The sequence below is a fragment of the Fringilla coelebs genome, assembly GCF_963513975.1.
Source record: "Fringilla coelebs genome assembly, chromosome: 1".
Taxonomy (NCBI): Eukaryota; Metazoa; Chordata; class Aves; order Passeriformes; family Fringillidae; genus Fringilla; species Fringilla coelebs.
In genome coordinates, this window is record NC_140028.1 from 66766255 (window position 1) to 66780228 (window position 13974).

The 13974-nt window shown below is 45.2% G+C and overlaps 1 protein-coding gene across 1 annotated transcript in view; it reads left to right on the forward strand.

The window, feature by feature from the left end:
- Positions 1-953: 953 nt before the first annotated feature.
- EPB41L4B (erythrocyte membrane protein band 4.1 like 4B) overlaps positions 954-13974 on the forward strand; it is a gene marked incomplete at its 5' end in the record, with an annotated part of 82396 nt that continues 69375 nt past the window's right edge. Inside the window, one exon of the mRNA XM_084216250.1 lies at positions 954-1253. Within this exon, the coding sequence (XP_084072376.1) occupies positions 954-1253 (300 nt within the window). The remainder of the gene's footprint in view (positions 1254-13974) is intronic.

Here is a 13974-nt window from a genome sequence, read left to right on the forward strand (position 1 = left end):
TGGATTTGCTGTGACAGATAAACAAACCCGTACTCCTCACAGAAGCGAAAGGGAGTAAAACCCCGGGACGGTCGGGAGGGTCTGGTTTTTCCACGGGGCCAAGTTCTCACAGCGATTTCCTTAAACCACCAGACCGCGCTGATCGCGAAGGCAAACGCGGGGGCATTCCCACGCACCGGGCAGACGTGTCTGTGCACGGGGGATGTAGGCGGTGGCGGGAGAGGCGGTGCGATGCCCTCCTCCTCCAGGTGAGATCCGCGGTTTCGGCCACCTCCAGCACAGGCGAGATCGGTCCTTCTGCCTGCGCCCAGTTCGCCATCCCCTCCCTTCCTTTTTTTATTTCCAAATAACTTCCCCCGTCCCCTGTCCCGCCCGTCCGAAGGGGCGGAAGCGGCAGACGGGCGCGGGAGGGACGCGGGGCGGGGGCAGCGCGCAGAGCCCGGCGCGCAGCCGGGGCCGCCCGGCAAGCCCGGCCGGGGAAAGAGGCTCCGCACCCCCGCCGCTCCTCTCCCCTCCCCGGCCCGGGGGCGGCGGCGAGGGGCTGCCGTCGCGCAGACACCGCCCCAGCGCCCGCGGAGAGGGGGCTGTTTCTGGAGGAGAGGAAAGGAGAGGAACAGCGCGGCTCGGCTCGGCTTCTGTCCAGCCGAGCTGCGGGGCGCTCGCCCCGGCCTCCCCCGCAGGTGGCGGCCGCCTCAGCAGCTCCCCCTGCCCGCCGCGCCGGCCGCACGCCCCGCTGCGCGGCGGCGGGAGGGGCCGCGTCCCGCCCCGCCCCGCCGTGCCGCTGCCGGGCGGCGCTGCAGAGGGCGGAGCGGGCGGCGGGGCGGTGCGGCCGGCGCCCGGCGCGGGCTGGCTCCCGGCGGGCGGCGCTGCTGCGTTGCTCTGGGAGGCGCCGCGGGGCCGGGCGCGGAGCTGCGGGCTCGGGGGTGTGAGCGGCCGGGCAGGGCGCCCCCAGGATGCTGCGGTTCCTGCGCAGGACCTTTGGCCGGCGGTCGATGCAGCGCTACGGGCGAGGAGCCGGGCGCGGAGCCGGGCGAGGTGGGCTCGGCGGCGAGGGGGACGAGCGGGACGGGGGGCTGCGAGGAGCGGCCGCCGCCGCCGTCGGCTCGGGAGCCTTCCCCTCCTCGCCGCTCCCCGGAGGGGTCGTGCACAGCGCCGGAGCGCCCGTCCACATCCCGGCGGCCGGCGGCAGCAAGCCGGTGCTGCAGTGCCGCGTCCTTCTTCTGGACGGGACCGAAGTCAACGTGGAGCTGCCGGTGAGTAGTGTGCGCTTACCTCCGCCGCCTGCAAAACGGCGCCTGCAGCTACCCTCTCCCCTCCTCCGCATCGTCCCCCCCTTCCTGGCGACAGGCACCTGCGAGTGCCCCCCCCCGGCCGCACAACAGGCGCCGTTCTCCGGGAAAGCCTCGCTAGTTTCGTCCTTCCCTCCGCGGGCGCCCTCGCCGCCGTCTCCGCCTGCATGCACCTGCTGCCAGGTGCGCGGCGCGCCTCCCCGCCATGACCGCCGCCCGCCCCCGTCCTGCCGGCGGGAGCCGTCTGCGCCCTTCTTCCCTCTCCCCCGAGCCAGCGGGGAGGTGGGCACCCGCTCTCCTCCTCCCCTGCGCAGCCGAAAACAGCCCCTTGCAGCGCTGCCTCCCGCGGCGCCTCTCCCGCCGGCAGGGGCCGTCCCCGCGGTGCGGGCGCTACCTGTGCCTTTCCCCGGCTGGTGCGGGAGGGCCGCCCGCTGAGCCCGCCCGACGGCACCGCCGGCCTGGGGGGCATCCCGGTGTGCCAGGCGGGGGAGAATGGAGTCTCTGCGGGGCAGCGGTGCCTTTGGCCTCGCTGCCCTGCGGCTCGCAGCCCCCGGCCCCGCAGCACCTGTGGCGCCGCGGGGAGAGCGAAGCGCGGCCGCGCTGCCCCCGCCGCGGTGGGGTCCCCGGGGGTCGCCGCCTCCTCCCTCCTGGGTTCTTGTTTCTCACTGTCCCCGCTATCGGGGCCGGCTGAAGGGCCCTCCGGGATGCCCGAGGCGCTCTCCGCGTCCCGTGGCGCCCGGGTGCGGGGCCGGGCTCAGGGGCGAGCCCGGGCGGCTCGGGGGTGCGTGCACGGTGCCGGCGCTGAACTTTCTCCCCTCCCGCCGCTGTGCTGGAGGAATGAGGAAGGGACGGTGCTGGCCTGCGGGGCTGTGCGTGTGTTGTTTGTGCCTGCTCGCTGAGGTTGGGCCGTGTTTGTCGGTGTTTCGGCATCCCCAAAGCCCGTTGTGTGTCCTTTTATCGCTCTTAAACGCAGCTGCACGGTGTGTATCGGTAATTTGCAGTTTTGGTTTTTTCATTCCTCGCAGCTGCTAAGTACGCACAACCCATCGTTTTTTGCTGACCTTTTCCCTCCCTCTTGAAACCCAAGTTTCCCATGAAATGGTATGGAAGTTTACTATGTTTGAAAAGCATTTAATCTTCTTTCAATTTCAACCTAGTCACCAGTCGTTAAGCTTGGTTTCCAAAAACAGGTGGGAGAACTTAGTGAGTGTAACAGCCTGAGAAATTGTGCACTGCTTTAATCTCCAGTAATATAAAAGAGAGGTTTTTTCCAGAGTACCTTTAGACTCTTGTTAGGTGCCTTTCATATTAGCTGTCATCTGTATATATTGGCATCATTTCACTAAAACATGGAATTTGGCAACCCTATTGTTTCTGCTTGAAAGAAACAGAAGAGATTGAGTAAGACTCTTACAAGTGAAGTATGTGAACGGAGCCACCTAGAGATACTTGCTGCAGCATTATCAGGCCTCCCTTGCCTACAGACTACATTGCACGTTTCTAGATATTTGAAATGCTAATATGTTTCCTCTCCTCACATCTTCTTCTCAACTTGCTGCACTCCTCCTAACATCTCAGCACAAATCTTTTATAACGTAGACTTGATGATCGTTATCAGCGTGCTAAGGGTTTACTTATAGAGGTCTATGTCAATAAGCTTGGTAAATATTTTGTTTAAGGTTATACTCTGATTTGTCAAAGGTCAGATTTTGCTGTAAAGTCCATTTAAGACGGTCTGAGGATTTGTAGGATCAGAAAGTGAGGTAATGACGCTCATTGTCCTTGAGTGCTGAAAACATATGGACATATCTACTTGGCCCAGTAAAGAAGTGGTGGAGCATTGTTGCTTGACCTGACCTCCAAATGAAGTTAGACTTGCCAGTGCTCTCAGAATGTGAGCTGCACATGTGGTGGTTGCAGCTCAGCTGTCCAAAGACAGAGTAAGAAGTTGGCTTTTAGGTTTTTTTTCACCCAAATCCCTAGACTGATGGAGGACTTTGGAGCATGTAAAAGCTGTCAGTGTTTTGAGGATTAAAAACTTCTGTTGAATTACATACCTGTTCCTCATGTTTTTTCCTTTCTTTCAAGAAAGTGGCACCCACACTGAGAGTTGGAAAAACTGAAAGAGGCATTGCACCATTTATAGAAGTTGATCCGTAAAGTTTCTCTGAGCTTTGCAAGTCTAGATTTCGTGGGAATAGGACGTGAAACAGAACGTGCTTTAATACTCAGAAATGGAGCTATGGGACTGGTTAAGCTGAATGAATTGAGTAGCATCTCTTAATAAAAAGTGTATGGGGCTTTCTTTCATTTTTGCTTAAATTGTCTCAAAAGGAGGGAGTGTGGGCTTCATCACCAATGAGCAGGTTACTCATGAAGTCAAGTACAGAGATGATTGCAGAGAATTTCACTGTGCTGCTGATTGTGTTTGCAAGCACTTATTTCAGGAGATACTGGCATCTATAAAATGTGGTCTTCTTACTGTCGTTGCTCCCCTCTTGCCTTTCTGGTTGAAAAAGGAACTTGTTGATATTAGAACATGATACTCTTGCAACTACAACTTTTTAGGCTATCTCTAAGACTTTGTTTAGAAGTAATTGAAAGGTTTATTTGATTTCAAAGACTATGAGGTTTATTTTTGGGGTTTTTTTTAATATTCCAATTAAACTGAAACCGTGAAGCTTTTGTCCAAGTTAAATGTATCACGTTCTGCCACAGTGTTTTCTTGTAGGTGGGGGCTGTTGAAAAAATAAATCCTGCACCAGTAAATCGATAACTGTCATTGTGGTTAATGTTATAATTTGTGTGATAGTGTCTGTATCAGAGAGTAGATGTCTTGTAAGCTCTTGTTAGTTGATGGTGGTAACAGAAGCAGAGATCTCCCCTGATCTCCAGGCTCTTCCTTAGCTCGTTCCTCTCTAGGCTGTATAGCAGTAGTGAACTAGAGTCACCTTCCTTCTTTATTGGTGCTTCCACACCCTCTTTCTGCTGGAGCATTTGCACTTTATTCTTTTTACTGCATGTGCTCTGCCCTTGGACTACCCCATCTGCTAGCCTGCCCTTCTACGTGCTGTGTACTCTTTCATTTGTAGGTGTTCTCTGGCTTTCACAAACTTGTTTCGTACCCAGCTGCCCCCACACAAATGTCAACATAAGATTATTCTGAGCACTGCAGATACCCCTGGATAATGGTTTCTATACTCAGCTTCTTGCATGAAATTTCAAGGATTGCTTAATGATGCTGGCTTTTTTCTTCACTCTTAAGGCAAGAATCATGTGCTTTAGAAGTATTCTTTCTAAACAGAATAATGCACTGGATGGCTTTTTAAACCCACAAGCTCCTCAGGGCCCTGTATTGAATGTGAGATGCTATTAAGGTTGGATCTGTTATACAGGAGTGAGTGGCAGTTGACCAGTTCTGTTGCTGTGGGGTGATTTCCCATGGGAAGGGGAACATAAATGGTGTCATTACTTCTTCTTGACCTGACACTACGTGTCTGCACATCTGAAATCCAGTGATGAGAACTGATGCAAGGAGGAAAAACACTTCCATTAGAAAGCATCCCTCCGTCCTCACACATAGCTGTCTGTGTGTTTCTTTTTACCATTGGGAACCTGCTCAGTATCTTTTGTGTTTCACTCTCACTTACACTGCAGGCTATTAGCTGGTCAGAGTTTACAACTTGGTTGTAGGTAGATGGAAGGCCACTTGCTCACTGTTGCCAAAACAATCCTGCCTCTGTTTTTCTGGAGGACTCGTGACTCTAATGAAAGAAGAACTGGTTGTAGGTGATGCTGTGTTCTTACAGAAAGAATGCAAGGAGAGAGCATTGACATTTAGGCAGCAGTGGTGGTGCCTGCTAGTTAATACTTAGATAGCTTTCAGATAAAGCCAAAAAGCCAAATTTTTCTTAACTCTAAGGCACAATGGCTGACATTTCTGAAAACTGAGCCTTTGATTTTTAATTAGGTGCATCTTATGAAAGCTTAAAGGGCAGATATGAAAGATGGCTATTCAGTGGGACTGTCAAGAGTAGTGGGAATTAATGTTGCTTAATGCCGTTGAAAACGGTATTTTCTGATAAATTGTGGGAGGGCGGGAGGAGAATGTGTAGAGTGTTCTTGGCTTTCTGTAGTCTTAAGTGGGATAAAAGAAGAAGCAAATGGTAAGCTTCCTCCAGTATGAAAATCCTCATCCTGCAAAGCAGATCTGAGATACCTTACATTTTCTGTGATGTGAATCCACAGTAGTCAACATGTTGTCTGTTATAAATACTTCTTTCTAAAAATCTTCTTGCTCTGATAAATTCCTCTGCTGCTGTGAAGACTGTTACAAAGACTTGTGTGATGTATTAGAAAGTATGTAATGTTTAAGGATTAAATTAATCAACAACTCAAATATAACTCTTCAAATCTGTGAATTATTTTCAGATGAATGGCTTTTATATTATTTCTTTGTCATCCTTTTGGTGTGTCTGTTTTAATAATTGTTTTGGCTGCTATGGAAACACTTCAGGATAGGAATAGTAAATGTTCTTCAATACTGTTTTCTAATCTCTGATCTGCTATGTGTTGTATTCTTTTCTCATTGGGGTAACATGAACATAGCAAAAATTGCTGTCTGGCCTCTATGCTTACATCAAATGTATATGTTAAATTAGCTCTTCAGCAGTCATCTCAGTTTTATTGATTAGTGTATTTGACTTGATAAAGTTATAAATATCAGGGGAGAAGTGCAGCTCTTTTTTTCTTTCTTTCGTATCTTATATGACTTCCAAATAATGTCTCATGAATATTATCTCTAGAGACATGCTCTAATATGCATGTAGATACTTGGATTCAGGTCCTGCTCTGGAGTTTCCTAACTAAGGAGTTACACGCACATACACCTCCCTCTGACAGATATATTACATCACATGGGTAATGGGATTTTTAAATAAATTCTTTAAAGCTTTTGTCACTTATAAAATTGGTAATATGCCTTCTTTATGCAGAAGTTGCCTTTCAACAACATAAAATTAGAGTACCTGCTGGAAAATGTTAAAAGCATATTTGCAGCACTGGAAAGGGAAAGGCCTCTCATGTTCACAAGCTCCTGTGAGCACCAGCACCAGTAATTTACTTCATGAACTGATCACACTCTGTTGGTAGAAGAGGTTGGATATTTTTGCTTCTTCAGTTCATGTTGAAATGCCTTTTGAGTACATTACAGCTCTGATTAAGCAGCTGTATCTGGAACTCAATGTGTTGTCTGCTGGTAATAACCTTTAATTATGTTCTCCCTGCTCCATATGCCTTGATGCATTGCTGCAGTGTGTACTGAAGGTGTGTGAAAGGTGTTCACAGTACAATCACATACAGAGTCAGGAACATGCACAGCCCAGAGAGGGAAAAATGAGATGGTGTGTGCAAACATGACTGCAGCCACGCTTCAGAAATGCATGAGATTAGGCTCTTGAGAGAGAAGAGGGAATTTTTGGTCCTTGATGTGCTTGCCAAACATCCCCAATAAATCTACAGCAGATAAAAGAAACATAGTAGAAAAGGGAGTACATAGTAGAATGAGGAGACAAAAAGCAGTGTTTTGTTTTGGCATACCTAAGAGAGATTCTGCTTGTGAGTTCCATTAGTTATTAATGAAAACCAATACATTTTTTCAGTGTAATACAGACAGACAGGATGACAGGAGTGCTGCTGCAAAGAGCTGACAATCGGGGAGGGGAGAAGTCCAGTGATGAGAGCAGTGTAATGCAAAAGCAAGAGCACCTGGCACTAGTTCTCTGATGGAGAGCTTGTGTGTTTGGAGAGATGGGGAGAGGGTAAGGTTGTTGTATGCATTTGTTCAGAAGCCTTTTAGCAGTGGACTAGAAGACAGCTATGGCTAGGAGAGTAACCATGTGAAAAATCAGCGTGGCTCTCATTTATTAGCCCAAAAATGCATTTCATAGCAGATGTTTGCCCTGGGCTTACCTATCTGATAGAAATCCTTGGAGAAACTTTGAAGACCACCATGGATTTGAAGGGAGAGGGTCTATAAGAGGGAAAATTACAGAACAGTTTACAATATAGAAACTTTTTTTGCCAACAGGGTATGTCTAATATGTTTTGAGGCTTTGTTCCAGTGGTTCTGTTCTAGCCTGTAGTGCTGGGTGGCAAGCCTGTAGCTTTGGGCTCTTAGTAGGAGTCCTGAAGAGGAAAAAGAACATCTGGGCATGTAAAAAGTTCCTATGAGGTAAGAAATAGCAGCAAAGAGACTTTGGAAGTGCAGTACATGTGTAAGAGCAAGCAGAGGACTAGTTTTGTTTGAATTGCAGAATATGGTACAGGAAGAAAAAAGCTGAAGAGACTGTATGAATAACAGTACAACTGTATATAAAGTGTGGCATTTATTGTTCATCTGTGTCCTTTCTGAAACAGAAAGGGGACAGCTATCTGTGCTCCTGCTTCTCTGCATATGCTTTGTCTTCATGTACTTCCTTGTGCTCCTGTTTGCAATGCCTCTGTAAATACCTTTTTTATGTAACTTTCTCTGAGAGGCCTTGTTTAGTGTCTCACCTTCTTTAAGCACAGGTCCATTTTGCAGTTCAGGTCTTCTGTTGTTAAATTCCCAACCATTTCAACTCTCCCTTTTCATTTGAAATCTTCTCCTTGAGCAATTATCTATACTTTTTCTGTGTGGATATCATCTGTATTACTAGCATGATACCTAATGAATTTTCTTCTTATAAGAGCAGATTTATTTTAGTTTCATGGGTCTTCCTTTACTTGAATCTGTTTTCCTAGTCTGTAAAAGTAGTTTTATTTTCTTCCCAGGAGCAGCTAGCTACACAAGCTGTGAGGGATCTCTTCTGGAAGGCACTCTTTAAAGAGCGTTAGAGGTCTGCTTCCTTCTGATGTGGGGCTTGAGCATAGTTCTCTGTCCTTTTCCCTCTTACTAGTTTAGAAAATTTCTGTGTTTTCCTGCAGTTGTCAGGAATTTGAAACGCTCCTCAGTCCTGTTCCTTCCCCAGGAAAGTTCAAGTTCCCTGCTGTGGCCATGAGTCTGTGTCTGGCTCTGCAGCTCATTCAGCCGGCTTGACTCACCTAAGTGCCCCCTCTGCCAGGGCACAAATGGTGCAGGTTGAGGACAGCTTGTTGTGGACATCTGTACAGCTGACATTAGGGAAACACTGGTAGCTGTTGGTGAAGTTATCAATTCAAAGGTTAATTAAACCTCCATACTTTAAAAATGTATGGTTTCGCATGGGACAGCAAAAATGGACCTGAAAAGTCAAATGATGTGGAGAGGAGGAGGGAGAACATACACATCATTGAGTTTTTAGGCTCTTTGCAAAGTAAATAGAAGGATAAGGATAAGAACAAATAGTTTCCTTTTTTGCTGGAAGGACGAACTCAACAGCTGCTAGCAGTGTGTACAGTGTTTCTGGGTTAGTATTTTAAATACTTGAAAAACAGGGGGCTTTTAGTACTTGTTTTCTAATGTGGACTATGGTAAATGTTCTTTTATTTTTTCTGCATTAGAAATAAAAGGGTTGGAGGGTAATGAAGTGTTTAGAGTGACCATCTGCTCTTCATTTGACTTACTATTTCCATTTATTTCTATGCATCAATTTAAATGTGTCCTGGACCATTAGCTATATTGTGATGAGATTATTTTGAAATATTTGTTGAAGTTACAGAATCAGACTCCTGCTATGAAGCATGAAAAATATTAAGAGTTAATTTATGTTGGCTGTTTGGTTTTGATCTGTACAGATTCAAATTGTTTCCCTTCCTTGTTGTTATGGAACCACAGATAGTTTATCCAAACAAATACCAAATGTTTTCTTTTTGTTTTCCCTTTCCTTTTTTTTTCTTTAAACACATTGAATTTATTCTGTATTTCATTATCTTAATATGTGTGGTGCAGTTTGTATAAGAGACTGGAAACCCTAATAGAAGAGCAGTTTAATGTTTGTGTAATATTACAAATAACTCTACACAAATACACGGTGCTTTCACTTTATATGAACATAGCAGTATCAAATTCACAGCTAGAAAAGCAGTATTACCATTTATGCATTGTTACCTATAATTTAATTATTCTAGACTGTAACATTATTTTGAAGGATAACTTATTTGAGGATTAATTCTTTTGTGACTGTTTGAAAATAATGCTTTCCTCAGTAGTTCTTTGTAGCATTAGTAATTGATTGTATGTATTGTTTTCATTTGTATGTTATGCATATATCTAAAATAAGTGTAGAGGATTGAGAGGATTTTTGTAATTTAGCAGTCTTGACTGGGAAAACACCTGTTTCTTTTTTGCCCTCAACTGACACTAAACAAGGATACTGCTTCCCATTTTTAAGTTTAAAGTTTCCTACTGTGTGCATTTCACTCTGTGAGGTTATACATTGGATGATAAACAATTTCAGTTGTCTTTGTTAAGCTTTAGGATTCTCCCAGGTTCTGGACAGATTCTCACTTAGATGTGATGCAATTAGCCTGTTAATATTATTTATCAAAATCACTCTTGGTGGTATGAGGTCCAAACGTTACCTGCTTTGACTGTGAATATTTTCAAAGTTTTCTGAGAAAAAAAGCAGTTCTCTGAAATTTTTTCCCTCTCTTTTGTGTCCATCCAGAATTGGTCAAGGCTGCTTTCTGTCATTTAAAAAAATCTCATACCTTGTTAGTGGTTCCTGGATCTATGAAAATGGTATGATTTTAAATTAAGTGCTTACATTTATGTAAAAAGACCAAACTCAAGATCTTCCATTCTCGTAAGCAGGTCTGAACACACCAGTGTTCAGTGCAATCATTGTGTTGCAATAAAGATCAGTATTCAGTAGAGATGCTGATCCTCAGTGTGGAGGTTTTATATTCAAGCTACTTACTGAGTAGAAATTCTTCCCGAATAATGAACCTTCCATGAGTGCTTTGCTTTGAGAGATGATGAATGATGAGTCTGTTATCTCTTTGAATTAAGCAAATAAGTGAAGAGTGGTGGTATTCTTCAAAGTAGGTCGTATTGCTAGGAAGGGCAGCACCCTGCAAGTGTAAAGTCCAGCGAGCAGTATCCACTTTTCTCTCATTTTTTGGTCTTTGGCTGCCGATGGAAATTGCTGTGAATTCAGACATCCTGCTGTAGCTCTGGGGAGGGACGAGCTGGTTTAATAGTGTAACAACTTTGTTGTGCAAAAGACTTAATTTCTTTCCTCCCTCTTCCTGCTGTTTCATGTTACTGGGTTTGATTTAGTTTCTTTCCCTGCTGTTCAGCAATGAAGAGAGGGTGGCAGGAGATGTTCTTCTGGGTGGCTGGCATCCCCTTTCCCTGAGGAGGAGCATTTCCAGCCCGCTGTCTGGAGTCAGCCCACGAGTCTCCTCTGCCAAGGGTGCGCAGTGAGTGGGGCTGGGAGTGCCCAGCTGCAGGCTGGCTCCACGCCTGCCCAGCATTTCTCTGGCACTGCTAATTCTGCCCGCAGCTCTCAGCAGCACATTGCAGTTTTGCTCTTCCAATTAATTAGATGTTCATTTTGATGGGTTTGTTTTTTAATGGGGGAACTTGCTTACTAAGACAGTAGAGACCCCTGGTTCCTTTTGCAGAGGCCAGTGAAGCCATTAGATGTTGACTGTAGCACTTTTCCCTTTCTCCTTTAAGCTGATTGCTTAAGCTGTTATCAGCCTGTGTGTGTGCTCTGTTGCCTTCCTTCCCTTCTTCTCATGCAATGATATTTCACATTTTGCTTTTCTCTGTTCAATGAACTGTTTCAAAACTTATAAAAGCAAACCCCCTGTTTTTAGGTGTGAAAATCAGTGAGCCTTTGGGGCATCAAAACTCAAACTGCTGGAAACACTAGGCCCTTGGAGAGGAATTTTTCTTTTAATTAAAGGGGTTTAGTTCATGAAGGGTGGGAGGTCAGTCTGTGAAGAAATAATCTCAACAACAAATATTTTATAAGGTATTCTTGAAGTTATAATGGTAAAAAAGATAAGGTTGTCGGTTTTCACTCTAAGTGCAATACAAGAGTTATTTACCTACTGCCTTCATGTTTTCCCTTGAATTCTCTGAGCCATCCCCTCTTTCGTTGGTATTACTTGTAATTATTTTTTCTCCCCTGTGTAGCATGTTGATGCATTATATGCGTTAAAATTTATCCTATAGTAAAACTTCTCTGATGTGGCATTTCTGGCTTCAGAAAATAAAGATGTTTACTTTAAAGATGGAAAAAATGAGGAAGGAGTTGGAGCATTTGTCTGTATATTAGCAAAAAAATAGGCCTAAGTTGATGACTGCATTTCTCAGAAGGGAGTGGGAATAGAAAAATTCAGTGCTGTGAAACAAAAACAAGTGGGTTTTGTTTGCTGCTATTGAAATTTGCCAGCAGATATTCTCATTTTACAGTTCATGTGCTTGGATTTTGATGTATTTTCACATTAAACACCCAGCATATTTTGGTCTGTGATTTGATCATAGAACGTGTTTTGTAAAAAAAAAAAAAGTTCATCTGTTTCAGCAAATGTTTTGCTTTAACAACATTGTTATGGTCAGTAATGTGGACCATATTTAATACATGTTATTGTATTAGCTACTGATAGAATGGTTTCTTCTTGAAGAATTTCATCTCACTTTGACAGAGCAAAACAGATCATCTGACAGCATTTCCAGTATGATCAGAATCTTGAAAAATTGTCAAACAAAGCAGAAAGAAATGTTCTTTCGTAAATAGAAAATACTGTTCATCCAATTTCTGTTTCAGAAAGCAGATTTTTCCCTGTATAAGCTGCCAGTTTCTCAGCATTTGTGTAGTGCCAGGAGGGGAGAACTTTCCCAGCTGTTTCAGTAAGCTCCATGCTGGAAGCTTTCTAGGAAGAGAAAATAGTCAGAAGAACCTCTGTGTGACACCTCTGTGTGAGCTTGCTGCGACTTTCAGGAGCTGTTGAGATGGGAAAGCTGCGGTGCAAATGCTGGCTTGAAGGATAGCCCTCAAAATGAACCTTGTTTCTTCTGCACTCTCTAAGGCACCGTACTGCTTACTGAAATCAAAAGTTACTTCTTCATTTAAGGCAGATAGAGCTTTTACATAATACCAAAATCTTCAGTAAGGTGTTTGGAAAAGTTATTTCTTGCAAGCTACGGGGCAAACAACTGGTTAGGTTGTGAGAGAGATAGGGAAACATCTAAAGAATATGAATTTCTCTTAAATGCATATGCAGTAACCTCATTAACAAGATAAGGCTGTCAAGGCTGGGGCAGCATTAAATGACTTTGAGCCAGCAAACACAGATCCCATGAAAAGCCTCAGGCCTGAGGAGCTCTCCCTACAGACAGCAGCTCTCTGAGCAGCACTGCCTGCCTTCCTTGCAGAACTTTTGGATTAGGCTCCAAAATCCTGTATATGGGAAAGAAGCTTTTCCCCCAGTTTTCCTTTTGAGTCTGAGAGAACTACATATATTTTTTTGTACCGGTTTCTTAAATGCTGCAGTTGTCTGTCTGCATTGCAGAGCTGATCCAGGTGAAGGATGAAGTTCTTTTCTTTCTGTTGACTTGTGCATGATGTAAAAATGCTCCCTGGAAACAGCAGATATTCGACTGACCCTGTGCGATCCAGCTCCAGTTTGTGGTGCTGAGCAAGTGTCTCTGAAAGCAAAACGTGAATTCAGTGCAGTTCTGGAGGGACAAAATGTGACCGCTTCCTCTGCCTCTGAGAGTGTTGTCTGCTTTGCTTGGAAAGTATCTTCTGTGAAATGCCAAACTTGGGTAATCTCTGCCTCTGCACAGATGGCAGTGGAAGCTCCCTGCGAGGCAGAGCAGGGCGTGGGAGGCTGGGTGTAGGGCTGATGCTCTAGGAGACTCAGGGGTGACCTCGCTGCTCCACAGCTGCCTGAAAGGAACGTGTGGACAGCTGGGGGTCAGTCTCTTCCTCCAGGTAACAAGACACAGGACAAGAGGAAATGGCCTCAAGTTGTGCCAGGAGGTGTTTAGATGTTAGGGAAAATTTCTTCACAGAAGGGTTGTCAAGCACTCTAATGGGCTGCCTGGGGAAGTGGTGGAATCACCATCCCAGGAAGTGTTCAAAAACATGGAGATGTGATGCTTAGATACGTGTTTTAGTGGTGGACCTGGCAGTGTTATGTTAGTGTTTGGACTTGATCTCAGAGGTCTTTTCCAACCTTAATGACTCTGTGGTTCTACAGTGAAAATATATGCTTTGGAGTATACTTCTCTTTCTCTCTTGTACATGGACATAACCCACAGTACTAATAAACTTGGGGTGGTTTTACTGCTAAAGGATGGGTTATAAATGCAGAAATGGCACCATAGACAAGCCTGCAGTTTTGGTTTCAGATCTAAATGAATTTATGGTGTTCCTTAAAGTGCCTTTGGTATCTCTAGAGCTTTTGTGAGGCTGCTGGTTCCTAGAGGCAGTAAGAAATGGGATTTATGTTTGAGGTAGGGATTTATGTTTTGAGGATTTGTGTTTGTTTATGTTTGAGGACTTATGATGCACATTTTCCTTTTCTGCTGGAATAGGGAGGAAGACAGTGTTCTTAAGGCTTGACTAAATGAATACAAATTTATATATTATACACATATGTTAGTATGTGCATATAGAATACACATACTAACAGAACTTCTTGTTCTTACAAATAATTATTTTTCAAAGAGAGTTATTAGAATGAAATATATGCAGAAAGTCTC